The following is a 15721-nucleotide window of genomic DNA, read 5'->3' as shown; positions in this document are numbered from 1 at the left end:
ATTGCGGGGGCCGTGTGCGTACCCCAAAGCACCAGGGGGTCGCCACATCCCTGGGGCAATCCAAACCATTCATGGGCGGGGGGCATCACAGCCCTCTCATACCCTGGGGACCGCCACCTCCTCGGTGTTGAAATAAAATAATAAATGGGATCCTTTGCAACCCCCTGGCCCTGGGGACCACCACCTGCCTGGGGTGAAATTAAACGATGGGAGGGTTGCTCGGTCTCCCCCATGGAGCCAAGATAACCTGGGGACCGCCACCACCCCAGAGCTGACTCTTGCTACCTTTCGAGGTGCCCACCCAAACTATTTGCTGTCAAACAGCTCCTGCTTGCAGAAAGCAGAGTTCATCTGTTTCCCTGCACTCAAATATGCTTGCAGGGAAACAGATGAAGACATTGCTCTTGCAAGCAGGGAGCTGCTCTGTTTCAAGCAGCTCCCTGCTTGCGAGAGCAATGCCGGCTCTTGCAGGACGTGGGAAGCCTTCAGGTGAGCCCCCCGCCCTCCCTCATGTTTTGTCTCTGTGTGCCTATGTCTCTCTCTGTAGTCACTGATATGGTCTTCCATTGCAATGACTTTTCAGCACAACTCACCTGTGGCACAATGGTTAAGGTCACATACCCTCATACGGAAGGTAGAGGGTTCTAGTCCATGTGTGTCTGTGGTCATTCCCTACTTTAATTTATTTTCAAGATCACAAGTTGTAGGTTCATACTTGAAAGGTTGTCCTGTCCCCCATCCTCCCCCCCATTCTCTCTCCTCCATCTCATAATGAGATGGAAGAGAGAGATTGTTATTGCACTGGTCTCTCCATGTAATAACTTAAATGAATCACAGTAGCAAGACGGTTGGTTTAAATGTTATAGTTATGTTTACAAAATTTAAAAAAAAAAAAATTCTGGCCTACTGATAAAGCTGTTGGACTGTAGCTCAGGATGGAGATTCAAATCCTGATATCTCATTCTGTGTGTAGATTTATTTTCTAGTGTTTTGACTGTTAAACATTCCTATTGATGGAACATGTGATGCCATTAAAATCTTTGTGTTGGATGTTATATGTAAGCCTGAAAACTATATAGCAAAGAGTCACCTGCGGCTTAGTGGTTAAGGTCTCAGGCCCTCACCCTGAAGTTGAGGGTTCCAGACTACGTACTAGGTGTGTCAGTAGTCCTATTTTTCTTTTCAGATTGTCCTAAAATATCTCATTCTAAGTATATCATTCATCAAAGTCTAGAAACAATCTCTGGTTGAGTATAGGGGTTCTGTCGCAGGGACTGGTCCTCAGTAAAGTGGATGGATCCACAAATTTTTCTTAGACTTAAAAAAGAAAAAGGGTTGGGTGATTGCGCACGACTGGATGGTTATAGGGACTTGGCCGCAGGACCTGGCCACAGGTAAGACCCTGCGGCCAACCCTTGCAGTGCACGGACGAAGGTTGTGTGTAGCAGTGGTTGGATCAAGGCAGAGTAATTAAAATTACCCCACAAATTACGGCACTTATGACTTCTTTAATAACATCATTGATAATATCAATGTAATATTTGCAGTAACATTTTTGACAAAAACTGCATGGCTGGGGCACCCATTATAGTTACCCTGGGGCATGAGTTATAGCTACTTAAGATAACTATAATAGGCACATTTCTATGGTTTTGTATGTTTAAAATGAGAGCCTAACTATAACGTCCCTGTAACCTTTATATAAGGTCATGCACAGTTTTTTCTCATCAATAATTTTCTAGCAAATTTTGCGGTGATATTGTCAGTGATGTCCTAAAAGATGCCATGAGTGATGTAATATGTGTTGTAATTAAAACTGCATGTCAAGGGCATGAGTTGTAGTTACAGTAGGATGCAATGGGTTAAATTTGTGCAGTATGGTAGAATCATATTGAAGAGATGGTCTGTGTAAAGCGATAGTTACATGCTATCCATGAAGCAGCAGAAGGGTTTTACTCATGTTACTTTTGTTTTATTGTGGTAATAAACTTGATTTTGACCTGTGTCGTAGTAATAAATGCATGAATGTGCATGTTATGGTAGATTTGTTCTGAATAGAATATAAGGTCCCATTCATTGTCCCTGCCATATCAAAGGCAGAATTTTGCCTTATGTTTTTTTTGTTTTTGTTTAATTTGCAGATGCTTTTTCTCTTTAAAAAAAAAGAATAAAATACTTCCTCTGGGATCCAACACAGAGGTGGGGATGTTTAATGAGAACTACTGGTATATCCTAAAAAAGTAACTTCTTGAACACCATGTCTAGATATGAATGTTAAACTCCTAAGACCTGCTGCAGTTAAGGGCTCACTCCTCTGTACCTTCATCTCTTAAATTATCATACTTTGGTATTCTGCTTTCACATTGAAAATACAGTGTTGGAGAACAACTAGTCTGTAGCAATGATTATGTGGCATTGGTATCTTTTCTAGATTCATTTAGGACACACTGTGCCTCCCCAGTTTTTTGCCTTGTTTTGTCTGCTGTGAGACGGAAATGGACATTGTTTCTCAAGATTACTCTTTTATGTACCCCAAGTGCTGGTCACAGTTTTAAGTTATCATCTGATTGAGGTTTTTAACCACTTAGCAGGTAAGCGTAAGGGTTCTTTGCCGCTCACCCAGTGATGGAGATGTTATAGATTATTTGTCCTTGAACGTGAATCTGTCCAAGATAGCATCGCTGGAAAATCATTATTACAGGACGGTAACAGTTGAATCATCAATGTAATTTGAAAGCAATGCAGGTTTTGAACTCCTAAAATTCTCAGCTGTTCCAATGCATACAAGAAAGACTGACTAGTAGTTGGAAAATTAATCCATTGTCTTTCCATTTTAGGGAACTCATATAGAGTTATCTATTGGAATTGTCTTAGGAATTTCAACAATGGCAGGCAAGTGGTAATACTCTTAACTAATTTTTATTGTTTTATAATCTATATGTATAATCGATATGTGTTGTTGTGAGTTTCCTTTAAAAATGTTACCTTTGATTATGTGTACTGTTTCAATTTGTAATCCAGTATTGCAGCATCCCTACTTATCCAATTCAGTACATTGTGAGATTTCCTGGGGTCATTTGTCATTGCAGAAGAGATTCAATTTGTATTAACCATGCTAGTCAATGCTGTTTTGTGTGTGCTTATGTTGGACTCATCTCTTCACAAAGATTTTAGACAAGCTGTGATTGATGGGGCAGTAAAGCGAAAAGAGAATGTGTGACATTCACTCACCTCTAATCTTATTACAAGACTAAAGTCCTTGCAGAAAATACTGGGAAACAGTTTGAGGAAGTTGATTGATTGCCAAGCTCAAGGGTCCTTCAGAGCCCCGAAGTTGCACCAAAGACACCAGACTACCCTGGTTTGAAGAAAGCTAGCTAAATAATCATATGAATTTTAGGCAAAAAACAGAGCCTTAAACAATCAAATGCCTAATGTAGGAATAAAGCCCTGTTCAAGAAAAGAAAAGGGGAGCTCCAAAACAAAATTGAATGCCTTAGATAACGCTGCATACAAGAATGGCATATTTTATATTCTGGTGACAGTGGGCACAGAATCAGATCATGTACAGTGAATGCTAAAATTCATTATAATTGGTGGGTGACACCCTTTACAGACATCGTTTTACAACCCATAGACAAGACTGGTAGAGATCTTCACAAAGAGCTACTTCAACCACTCTGTCAGAAGATGAAAGGAGAGACGGTGGAACTCCAGATCAGAGGCCATAAGCCACTAGAAAAAAAAACACCAGTGACCAACCTTCTTCTAAATGAACTATTTAAGAGCTTCCCAGTTTGTTGGGCCTCCATCTCCATTTGCACAATATTCAACAAATTGCAGCAATTATGTCTTTGATCTATAAGAATGGACACTGAGACAGTGCAACTGCCCATAGACCTATTAGTCTAATAAATGTTGTAGCCAGTTTGTACAGAAAAATTATACTAAGTAATCTTCTAGCCTTGTTAAATGGCCACATGCTAAACTGCCCGTTCCAGGGAGGACTTTCGTAACAGACTTTCGATGATCGGTCAGATGTTTATTTCACTTAAAAAAAGAAGAGCTGCCCTGGCTTTCCTACCTAAAGGACACTGTGGTGTCCTTTAGGTGTTTTTAAAGAGCTCACTGGGATATTTGTGAATCCACCGTGGTTTATAGGATCCAGAGTGGGATCCGATAATGAAGCATGACACCAATAGGGTGTTTGAAGGTCCATAAACAACCGTTTTATGTTGTTCTTTTTTTCCTGTAGAAACGGGTCTAAAAGGAGTCTTAAGGGTTGTTGGATACATCAGTGTAATAGGAATGGCCAGAACCAGGTCAAGATGTGACCACCAAAGCCTATGCGATATCTCAGGGTTGAAAGCAGCCTTTGATGATAGGCTGTATTGATACCATGAGAATACATCTATCTTCCTCATCCAAATCAAGGTTTTATGAGTGACTCATTCAGTGCTGTAGCCAGAATAACTGTAGATTGGACACAGGTCAGAACTTGGAAGGTAGGTTATGATTAGGATTAGCTTTTTTTTAAATGTATGATAATCTGTCAGATTGTCAGTAGGTTGAGGGAAGAGTCACTGGTTGAGCCAAATATTAATCACAGGGACCATGTCAACTCAGAAAGCTAGAAATTGGATTTGATTTTAGAGCATGGAACCCACAAAGTAACTGGTAGGTTGGGGAGTGTGATCACCTTGGATAGTACTCTAATGAAGAGACTATAGTAGAGGCCCAGGCATTAAAGATAGTCTTTCTGTGGTTGAACTAGTTAGTAGAGCATTTTCCTCTTTTAATTGCGTTAGCAGACTGGTGAATGTGTCATTATTGCAGGGGGTTTGTGGTATTGGCAGTGGTATAGTGGAAACAAGATTTTGGGAAGCATGGTACATGCTGATTTGACCTTGTGTGTAGTTTTCTTTGGACTGCATGATTGAATCCTTACCCTGAGTCTTTAGTGGTGGGCTAAGTGGAAGTGGTCCAGATTCCCGCCATGCTTTTTTTCGGGTGTGGCTTCCTTTTATGTTTTTGCGAGAGATGCATTGAATTGTGGTTGGCTAAGTTATTCTGTTTAAGCTTTAGGTCTGTGATCAGGTGGATAGTATATGATATGTGTTGGAAAATGGGTTATTGGTAAGGGCAGGTAAGTACCAGAGATATGAATTTTTAAAGAATTATTGTTTTCTAGCGCATTGAAACACAAAGCGCCCATCTGGTCGGTCGCACCTCGACCAGGGCAAAGTCAGAGTTTGAGGCCGACCGCGATGGAGCCCAGCTCGGCTACAGCCCGCGGGAGGCCTCGGTCAAAAGTTTACCTTAGGACTAGTTAGTTTTTCTGGAGATTTTCTTCAGCGGGATGAACCTGCCAGTCCAGTCCGACCTCCTGGAACTCTTCCTCGGATACACGTTGCAGGAGCCCTGAGTGTAGATTTTTACCTTCGGACTTAGTCGTTTTTTCGAGGTGAAAATCCTTTGACCGGGACAAACCTGAAGCATGATCTGGCTGGGAAGTTCCGTTCAATTTCCTACGTTCGGAACTAGTCCTTTTTTTTGGGGGTGGGGGGAGATTTTCTTCACCGGGACGAACCTGCAAGTCAGGCTGGGTCGCAGTTGAGGCAAGCCGGCTAGAGTTGCAGCGGCGGGTCGGTCCCTCTACGGAGCTTTTTTTCAAAAAGTTCTCCGAACTTCTGGATCTTCTTCCAGATGTTCTTTTAAGGTTCCTTTGAGGTCCACAGTTCACCCGAAGGTTCCAGAAGCTCTGAGGTGCTCCATTGGGGGTGTGGACTACAACTCCCAGAATGCACCTAGCGCAAACTCCTTTTTGGCCACTGAACAGTAGTCAACTAGTTTGTTTCTTCAGGAGTTGGTGCATGGGACTCTGGTTAGCAAGTTTTTACCTGTAGCAAACAGGGAGTCCCTCCTTGAACCAGTTGAAGCCAGGCAAAGTCCTTCTTGTGGTGAAGCCCAAGTGTGCAGCTGGTGCAGTCTTTCAGAGTGCAGGGTCCAGGTGCAGGCCAGGGGTCCAGCAGGGCAGTCCTTCTCCTGTAGTTATTCCTTGTTGGAATCTGATGGGGGATCTGGTAGGGAACTGAGGTGTGGGTGCAGGTCTGCCAGTTTTATCCTTGCTCCTGGGTGAAAAACAGGGGGGGTCCTGGTTCTCCAATCAGGGGAAGGGCCCTGCTCCCTGTGATGACCACTTCCTGGGAAGTGTGGCAAAAATCAATCCCAGGGAGCAACATTCCTCAAAAATCCATCATGGCTGAAAGTGATTTTTGGAGGTTACATCTGGCTGAGCCCACCCACTGGTGTGGCTAAAAATCCTAAACACACTCCTCTCCTGATCTAATCAAGGGGACACCTAATTGTCTGGGTTTGCTGGATTGCTCCAAATGTCCTTCTCTGCCTTTGGAGGTACTACCTATGCTGGGGTCCCTAAACCTCCATGCCCTACCATATACTAGGGACTTATAGGTAGGTTAATTTTGCCAATTATAATTAGCCTAATTTGCATATCCACTTTACACAGAGCACTGGCCCTGGGACTGGTAAGCAGTACCCAGGGCACAGCCAAGAGCCAGTAACCACCAGTACCTGTCCAAAAAGTTTATGGGTGACCAGGGCAAAAAGGAGGACTTTCCTACAGTATGTAGGTAGATGGTTTTGAATAGCGACAGCAAGATGGCAACCTTAGGAAACTCAAATGTGAAGAAAGTTGTACTGGCAATTGTTTTACAATTCAGTGAATTTTGGAGATGATAGCAGTACCGCCCTACTGTTTGTTGTTTGTCTTCTCGCACTGTTCTGTTCCTTGGGAACCTATGAATTTAAGATTGACTGAGGGTGTGTAATGATCCTGCAGTCCTTATTACTGAGCATGATGAAGCTATGAATGTGGATGAGACTGGCAGTGTCTGCACGGTGCAGCATGTAGCATGAACTTGAGGCTAAAATTTGTGGTTGGTTTGATGGAAACTAATTGACGATACATTGACTATGAAAAACATTTTTATCAGTTGCTCGCTTAGGGTGAATGTATGTTTTACGAGGACAATGGCAAATGAAGGGAATAGAGAGCATTGCAAGTTGCAGACATGTGGACTGAAGGGATTTGTCACATTGTGGATTGTTTGGAATGGGGGAGGACTTTGCTGACTGTAGAGGCGATGAGCTGAAAAACAAGGATATTGGAATTCAGTAATAGATTGTTATGTAAAAGTGGATGAAACATGGGTTTGGGGAGGTAGAAATGAATGTGTAATAACGAAGCAGTCAGGATTTAGGAGCAGCATTTGAAATGTATTTAAAAACTATAACATGTGTAAGCAGCTGACAGTGACATCTGATAGCATGAATGAAGTTCAAAAAATGGTGGTCTTTTTCCGGTATGGTTTTCATTTCCAAGAAGAAAAAGGCTGAAGTTTTAAAGGGGCAAAATGTGGCTGCATGAAACTGTAATGATCAGATCCAGTGATGGAGCAGCCACATGCTAAAGCAGGAAAAAAAGGCTGCTTCTCGACTGCTGGGAGTGAGCTGGAGTGAGTATATGCTCAAGGTTGTCAACAGATCGATGTTGAAGAGCCAGTACAGGAAGAGTGGGTGGACTTCATATTTCAAGAGAGATGAATTTGACAGTCATTTCAGTAGTCTAAAAGTGGAACTGTCTTACTTTCACTTGTTATTAGAGTGCTTTCCAGAGCCCCAATCACCTAAAGAGAGTACAATCAGAAAAATGCATCCCCTTGGAGATGTTCCACATTATGGGTGGACCAGGAGGAACAAGAAGAGGATGGTAAAGAAAGTTTAGGGGCATTCCGCTCACCACTGGAAGGAAGAGTTTGGAGGGGGTTACATTTGCTAGTTCTAAGCCACTCCAGCGTCAGCAATGCAGTGAGGCAGATCCAGTAAACCAGCACCATATATGTCCCAGCCTACAGGTGCACTGTTTCTGCAGGGCTTTGAGGTTTATATTGCATCTCCTTGATGTGCCAATGGGATCAGGAGTCCTCCTATGAATGCACAAGGCCACAGATGTATGCATTGGTAGTTATATAGCACAAACCAAGATAGGATCCTGTTAGTGTACAACAGTGTGCAGTGTGTTACGGTAGTATTGTGAAATTATATCAAATCATGCTGGGGATTTACATCATTTTAATTACACAATCAGCAGTACATTTTACATACTTACAGTTGATTTTAAATATTTTTATTTCTTGTCAGAGGTAGATTAAATGAACTGGTCAGAATCACACGATTTCCAGTCCAGTGCCAAGGCAGCATAACATTTTAGTTTCTTGCAGCAGGGGAGTGGCACAGAGGGGGTCATTACGAGTTTTGCGGGTGGAAAAGTTTGCCCGCCAAACTCCTGTGTTCAGGTTGCCGCCAGTGCGGCTACCTTCCCGTGGTGCGCATTATGAGCACCCCGCTGGCTCAGCTGGGAACAGCCCACAACATTGACGCTGGCTCATAATTGAGCCGGCTGCAATGTTGCGGTGTGTAGGGTGCAATAGCACCGTCGCACTTTTTGACAGTGAAAATCGCGACAATGCTGTCCATGGGGCCCCTGCAGTGCCCCTGCCAAGTGCATGGACAGTGCGGGGCCCTCCTGCACCCCTTCTCTGCCAACTTTTACATGGCGGGGCAACTGCCATGTAAAACTTTCGGGGGGGGTGTCGTAGTCCCCAGAGCGGTGCTGCATGCAGCGCTGCCCTGGCGGATTAGGACCATCAGCACCCACAGGGAGGGAATCTGGCAGTGCTGGCAATCCGACGCTGCCAAGCCGCCATGGTCATAATGAGGCGGTCTGACTGCCGCAAAAGTGGTCGGACCACCGCCGCGGCCCTGGCGGTCTGACGACCACCAGGGTCGTAATTAGCCCAGAGTGTCTTCTGTTCATGGTTCCAGCAAAACTGTAGAACCCTTGCTGTTTGCAGATGATGGGAGGTAAACAGAAATGTCCCTATAGTGATGTAGACTGAAGCGTTGCAGTGCAGAGGATGAGGGTGACTGCAAAGAGCATATTGCGCACAGTCTTAGATGGAGAAAAACCCAGCAATATATCATGAAATCGCATCATAGCATATCTTCCATTCATCTGTTAATACATGTATAACATAGAAACTTGCACTGAACTGTCCGTCACTCATGCCTGACAAAGCATTCTGCAAATCTTTACCCGACACAAATCTAAGAGAAGAATATCACAAAAGCTGTGGCCATCGACTAGAAAACTTCACCCATACTGTTCTACCTTGTCTGTGGTGAGATGAAGTTAGTAAAACAATTGAAACCTGGTCTGGCACTTCTTCAAGGCATGGAGGACAACGTAGTTATAAGTGCTACCTCCTTGACACAGAGCACATTAACTTGAGATATAGCTGCATTGTTGCGGTAATGCCATGAAATCAGAAAACACAGAAGTTATTGGTCACAAATTGGAAAGGATTTAAAAAAAAAAAAAAAAAAAAAAAAAAGCTTACAAAGAGGCTACCATTTCACATGTTTGTAAAAGAGGTCTGAAAATGGTATGAAAGATTCTAAATCCTAAATAGGATTTTGTATGACACCTGCATATGTAGCATTAGCCTTTGAATTAAAGCTCTTTGGTAGAGGTCTTACTCGTGCCTTATCCATGGTTAGTGATAGCATTGGAATTAATGCCTCTTGCTCCTCTTGTTTTACTATCAAATGCTAGATATAACTGTGTTGCACAAATCACTGGGCAGTATGTATCATGTGAACCTCAAAATGCACCATAGAATGAACTCTGCTGATAGGCAGATAATCTTCCAACTTTCAAATAGGTAAACCGACCAGACTAACATATCCTCTTGCCTGGATTATGTAACAGCCCTTTTGATGAAGGAGAGTGTCCTTTTTATGAATGGAAGCTATAATTTTGTTTGAATTCTCCTACATCTCCCAAGTCGTTGCCTTAGTCATAGGTAGTGACCTGCAGCTCTTACGGTCTTGAAGAATCCTCTTGTTCCTCTGACAGGGCCGAGTTGGCGAAATACTAAATGATGGCATTGCATGTTCATGACTGTGATGGTGGTGGACGCTGTCTATCTTCAGAGGTCAGGAGTTTATGTATTCCTGCACCTTAACAACTGGCTGCTTGAAGACCTCTGAACAATGGCCAGACTTTTGACACTATTGGGTTTGATCACAAATGAGCTGAAGTTCCACCTGAATTCCTCAGAGGCTTCCAGTTATTGGGGCAGTCCTAGGCATGGTGGAGTTGGCCTTTCCTCTGGTGCAGCAAGCCAAAGGACATTTTGAGCGATCATGACAATGTTTCAAGCTCATATCTTTGATCCAGTTGCCGGTGGCTCTGAGATGCCTTGGCCTCTTAGCCTCATGCATCGTCCTTGTCAACTGCACTAATTGGCTCATGCAAACTCTGCAATGGAACCTGGAGTCCCAGCATTAGCCCAGCATTAAGGCTGCTTTTAAGACACCATCCCGGTCTTGAGGAGACAGCTCACGATGTGTAGTAGTGGCCGACTGACCACACTTTCCTGCTTCAGACCACTGTCCATCTTTCATGCAGAGCTGACTGTGGTGACGAACGCAACACTACTGCGCTGGTGGGGGGGACTCAGCGGAGGAGGTGGAAATGGGAGTTCTGTGGTCTCCACTGGGCGGCTGTTTCCACATCATTCTTGAGGAGGTGAGGACCTTTTGTCAGGATCCAAAGATTCTCTTGCCGTCCATCAAGGGAAGGCTGGAGCAGGTTGTTCTGTTTATTTGTATAGTGGGCTAATCACCTGTGAGGGTAGCCAGGCACTGTGCAGGTGGGTAGGTGGCTGGTTCCCTTGTGTATTTATTCGAAGATCCAGGTCTTTATCTTTGCACAGAACTCGAGAAGTGATGAGACTCTCATGGGATGTGGGAGGTCATTCCATGCTTTTAGGGAAATGTTGGCAAAGGCGTGGCCTCCGGCTTTGTTTTTTGTGATTGCAGGGTACGTATGCTAGTGAGAGTCTAGCTGAGCGGAGATTTCTGGGAGATAGGTGGAAGTATACTTGGCTCTTGAGTTAGGCTTCACCAGTGCTGTGTAGTGTGTTATATGTATTTGTGTGGACTTTGAACTGAGCACCACCACCACCATGTTGTACTGCAACAAACAGGTTGAAGTGTGGTCCTGGGTCCTGTGCCAGGAGGCTTTGCATCTTTGGAGGTGGCTAGTGCTCTGAGGCACCTTTCTGGTCAACCCTACCTGGCAGGCCCCCTGAATGCCAGAACAGACAAACTGAGCAAACTTTGTCTGGCAGTTCGCAAATGGTGTCAACATCCCGAGATGGAGCAGGGTGTCTTCCACAAGTTGGGGAGGGGCTGGAGTGGGGGGGGGGAGTGGAATATCCCTGGTTTGATCTATTCACCCTTGTGGATTGTGCAGTGTCAACAGTTTTGTGATCTGGCGTTCCCACAAGCACACTCGTTAGGAGACTTATTCTGGCTGGAATGGAACAAGGGACAATTGTAACCTTCCTGGTGTTACCTCTCCTGCCCTGAGTTCTCAAGAATGATTAGGCGCACACCATCCTACTGGCTCTGGATTGGTCCAGGAAAGTGTGCCACCAGAAGCCCATCCATTTATGCCAGGAACTGGTACAAAGTGGTAACCAGGTATGGTACCTAGGACACTGACCCATTCCAAGCACATCTGTCAGATGTCCCTTTGTTTATTTTGTCTTTAACCAAGCAAGGCCTTGTGGTGGGCACTGTAAATAGTTATTTGTTGATCCTTGTGGCTTTTCTACGTTTGCTGAAACACCCCTCCTTGCTCACATCAACTGTTGTGATGAGGTTTATTCAAGGTTTAACCCCTTCGCTGCCAGGCCTTTTTCCCCCTTAGGTGCCAGGCCGTCTTTTGGCTATTTGGGGCAGTTCGCGCCTAGGCCCTCATAAACTTTTATCCACATAAGCTACCCACACCAAATGTTTTGTGCTTTCAGCCTCCTTCCAGTTAGTGACAGAAATGGGTGTGATCCCAATGCTGGATCCCGGTAAGCTAAACATTTCTGAAAAATAGACAAAATTCTGAATTCAACAAGGGGTCATTTGTGTACATCCTACAAGGTTTTCCTACAGAAAATAACAGCTGAAATAAAAAAATATTGAAATTGAGGTGAAAAAAACAGCCATTTTTCTCCACGTTTTAATCTGTAACTTCTTCCTGCAATGTCAGATTTTTTTTATAGCAATATACCGTTACGTCTGCTGGACTCTACTGGTTGCGGGGCTACATTGGGCTCATAGGTTCATCAAGAACCCCAAGTACGCAGAGCCAATAAAGGAGCTACACCTTGCAGTGGATTTTCATTCTATACCGGGTATACAGCAATTCATTTGCTGAAATATAAAGAGTGAAAAATAGGTATCAAGAAAACCTTTGTATTTCCAAAATGAGCCCAAGATAAGGTATTGAGAAGCAGTGGTTATTTGCACATCTCTGAATTCCTGGGTGCCCATACTAGCATTTGAATTACAGGGCATTTCTCAGATAGTCGTCTTTTTTACACACTGTCTTACATTTGGAAGAACAAAATGTAGAGAAAGACAAGGGGCAGTAACACTTGTTCTGCTATTCTGTGTTTTCCCCCAAGCCTCCCGGTAAAAATGGTACCTCACTTGCGTGGGTAGGCCTAATGCCTGCGACGGGAAACGCAACATGGACACATCACATTTTTACATTGAAAACTGATGTGTGTTTTGGAAAGTGCCTAGCTGTGGATTTTGATCTCTAGCTCAGCCAGCACCTAAAAAAATCTACCAAACCTGTGCATTTTTTATAACTAGACACCTATGGGAAATCCAACATGGGGTGACTTGTGGGGCTCTCACCAGGTTCTGTTACCCAGAATCCTTTGCAAACCTCAATTTGGCCCAAAAACACTTTTCCTCACATTTCGGTGACAGAAAGTTCTGGAATCTGAGAGAGCCACAAATTTCCTTTCACCCAGTGTTCCCCCAAGTCTCCTAATAAAAATGGTACCTCACTTGTGTGGGTAGGCCTTGTGTCCGCAAACGGAAATGCCTCAAAACACTATGTGGACACATCAAAATGATCAAATACAAAACTACTTGTTTTTTTGGTGGGGGTGAACACCTGTGTTTTTTGTCCTGGGCTCAGCAGCCATATACGGAAACCTCCCAAAACCAAACATTTCTGAAAACTAGACACCTGAGGGAATCTAGGGAGGGGTGACTTGCGTGGATCCTCTAGTGTTTTCTTAGCCAGAATCTTCAGCAAACTGAAGCAATCTTCAGTGGCCCTTGCCTCCCCTTACGATATAAATAAAACAAAATCCCTGGTGTCTAATGGCATTTCTGCTGCCCAATCGCATTGCGATCAGGCAGCAGAAATGCTGAGAGAGACACGAAAGAAGAGGAAAGGCCTTTCCTCTCCTTTCATAACTCTCTCGCCTCCTCCATGTGATGGAAGGAGAAATGCTTTTGCATTTCTCCTCCGATCCAGGGGTAGGCCTCTGAGGTCAGCGTGCGATTGCGCGCTGACGTCATCAGATGCCACATGGGAGGTGGTGGGGGGGGGGGGCGTGGTTTCAAGGGGAAGCGATTCCCCTTCCATCCCTGCCCAGGGAAGGGGGATTGCTTGGCCATTGGAGGACGAGCTGGTCTCATCCTCGGCACCGGGCAGCCATTGCAGAGGACGAAACCAGCTTGTCCTGGGCACCCAAGGGGTTAACCCCTTGGGTGCATTGGTGCAAAAAGTTCCTGACCTTCATATGTGCCAGGCTGCAATGTGGGAGTCAGTGCATATGTACATAAAGCACTTCTTCCTTGACAGCCAGGTCCAGTGAGAAAGATACTTCACCCACTTGGTTCTGCAAGATGTTTGTTTGAGTCCACTACACGTACCCTCCACCATGAGGAGGTACTGCTTTGGTATTTGTTCTAGGGTGAGAAATTTGCATTTAAAAGTATCAATCAGAAAAATAAATGACTTACGCTTGGTAATGCTCTTTCTGGTAGACACAACATTTGACCACAGATTCCTCGCTGCCCTGCCACATCCCTGTTCTGTGGAGTGGTGTCTTTTTAACTTCTAGAAAGGTCTCAAGTTTATAATTCTCTGCACAGTGCAACCAACATTTGCTCATGCACTGCATTTCAGAATGCTTAAAGGGTAAAAACATAAGAAGCTGACATCAATGGGCAGAGATGTTGTTTATATGAGGCTTTCTTCCGTCACTTGTGGGTCGGAATGCAGCAAGGACGGAGCTTCATGATGCCAGCTAGTGGCATGCAGGAGCACTGGCACTTGGGGAATATTTTAAGGTGAGAAATCTGTGATTATATAGCTTATCTACCAGAAAGAGTGTCACCGAAAGCTGGTAAGTTGAGGTCCACCATCAGGCAGTGAAAGTCCTGTTCATAAGAGAAGTCGTCAATATAGAGAATTCAATGGTGTTTTTATTTCCCTGCAGGTCTGGTTTGCTGACATACATTGTTTAAAAGTATAATTGTATAAATAAGAGTAAGAGACTAACTTGGGAGATGACCTCACTACATGTGGAATGTTACGTTCATACTGAAGGAATCTCTATTAGTGTTTTATTAGAGTCCTTATTTGAGATGCAGCATGAGCCATTGCCAGTTTTGTTATTTCCTCAAGTAACTGAGCTCCAGCCTAGTCCTCATCAGGCTGTTGTGATTCTGACATTGAAGTGTATTCTATTTGTTGTCTTCCATTTCCAAAGAGAGGTTCCTTTGCCAGTAAGAATATAGAACCTGACCAGTATGAACGTTTTTTGTAGGTCAGAGATTGAGCCTTGAAAATTTTCAGAGTTTTCTTAAAAGGTGTGAATTGCAGATGCACTCTTAATCATATGTAATGATTTCAGTTCATTTTGTATATTTAACCCGTTCACTGCTAGACCTTCCACATCCCCTTTTCCAGTGTTAAGCCTTTTTTGGCTATTTCAGGTAGCTTGTGCTTAGGCTTCTATAGGTTTTCGTCCCAATAAGCTATACAAACCAAATTTGCGTTATTTTTTCCATCATCCAGGGGGTTTAAAGATTTAGGGATTCTCATGGAGGTGACCGAGAAAATACCCAAAATATAGCTACCTTTAGCGTTTGTGGGAAAAATAGGGAAAAGGTGCTCTGGATAAAAGTGTCTTTTTTTATAAAAATTGCATTACAAAATGTTTGATGTGCTAAAGTCACCACTTTCTCAGCCTTCTGGAACATGCAGACCTGAATCAAAGTTTTGGCATTTTTCAAAGAGGTAGCCCATTTTTCCTACTGTTTGTGCTTTCAGCCTACTTCTAATTTGTGATGTAAGCCTGTGTGAAACCCATGGGTGATCAAGGAAAGCTATATATCTCTAAAAAGTAGATAAAATTCTGAATTGAGCAAGGGGTCGTGTGTGTAGAACCCTCGAGGTTTTCCCAAAGAAACTAACTGTTGAAATAAATAAATATTGAAAACGAGTAGGAAAAACAGCCATTTGTGACCATGTTTTCATCTGTATCTTGTTGCTACAATTTTCAAAAGCAATTTTTTTAATGTTTGCTGGGGCCTTTTGGTTGTGGGGATATGTAGGGTTTGTAGGTTCTCCAAGGACCTGAGGTACCCAGACCCAATAACTGAGCTGCACCGTACAATCCCTTTTTAATGTGTACTGCAGTGGTTTCCAACCTGTGGCCCGGGGAACCCTGGCTGGGGTAGGGCGAGTAACGAGGGGGTG

The 15721-nt window shown here is 43.9% G+C and overlaps 1 protein-coding gene across 2 annotated transcripts in view; it reads left to right on the top strand.

The window, feature by feature from the left end:
* TMEM65 (transmembrane protein 65) overlaps positions 1-15721 on the top strand; it is a 188875-nt gene that overhangs the window by 112014 nt on the left and 61140 nt on the right. For both annotated transcript variants that reach the window (XM_069220716.1, XM_069220717.1), the window contains one exon: positions 2838-2892. In XM_069220716.1, the coding sequence (XP_069076817.1) occupies positions 2838-2892 (55 nt within the window). The remainder of the gene's footprint in view (positions 1-2837; positions 2893-15721) is intronic.

Source organism: Pleurodeles waltl, chromosome 2_2 (assembly GCF_031143425.1).
Source record: "Pleurodeles waltl isolate 20211129_DDA chromosome 2_2, aPleWal1.hap1.20221129, whole genome shotgun sequence".
Lineage (NCBI taxonomy): Eukaryota > Metazoa > Chordata > Amphibia > Caudata > Salamandridae > Pleurodeles > Pleurodeles waltl.
This window is presented reverse-complemented; position numbering and strand designations above follow the sequence as displayed.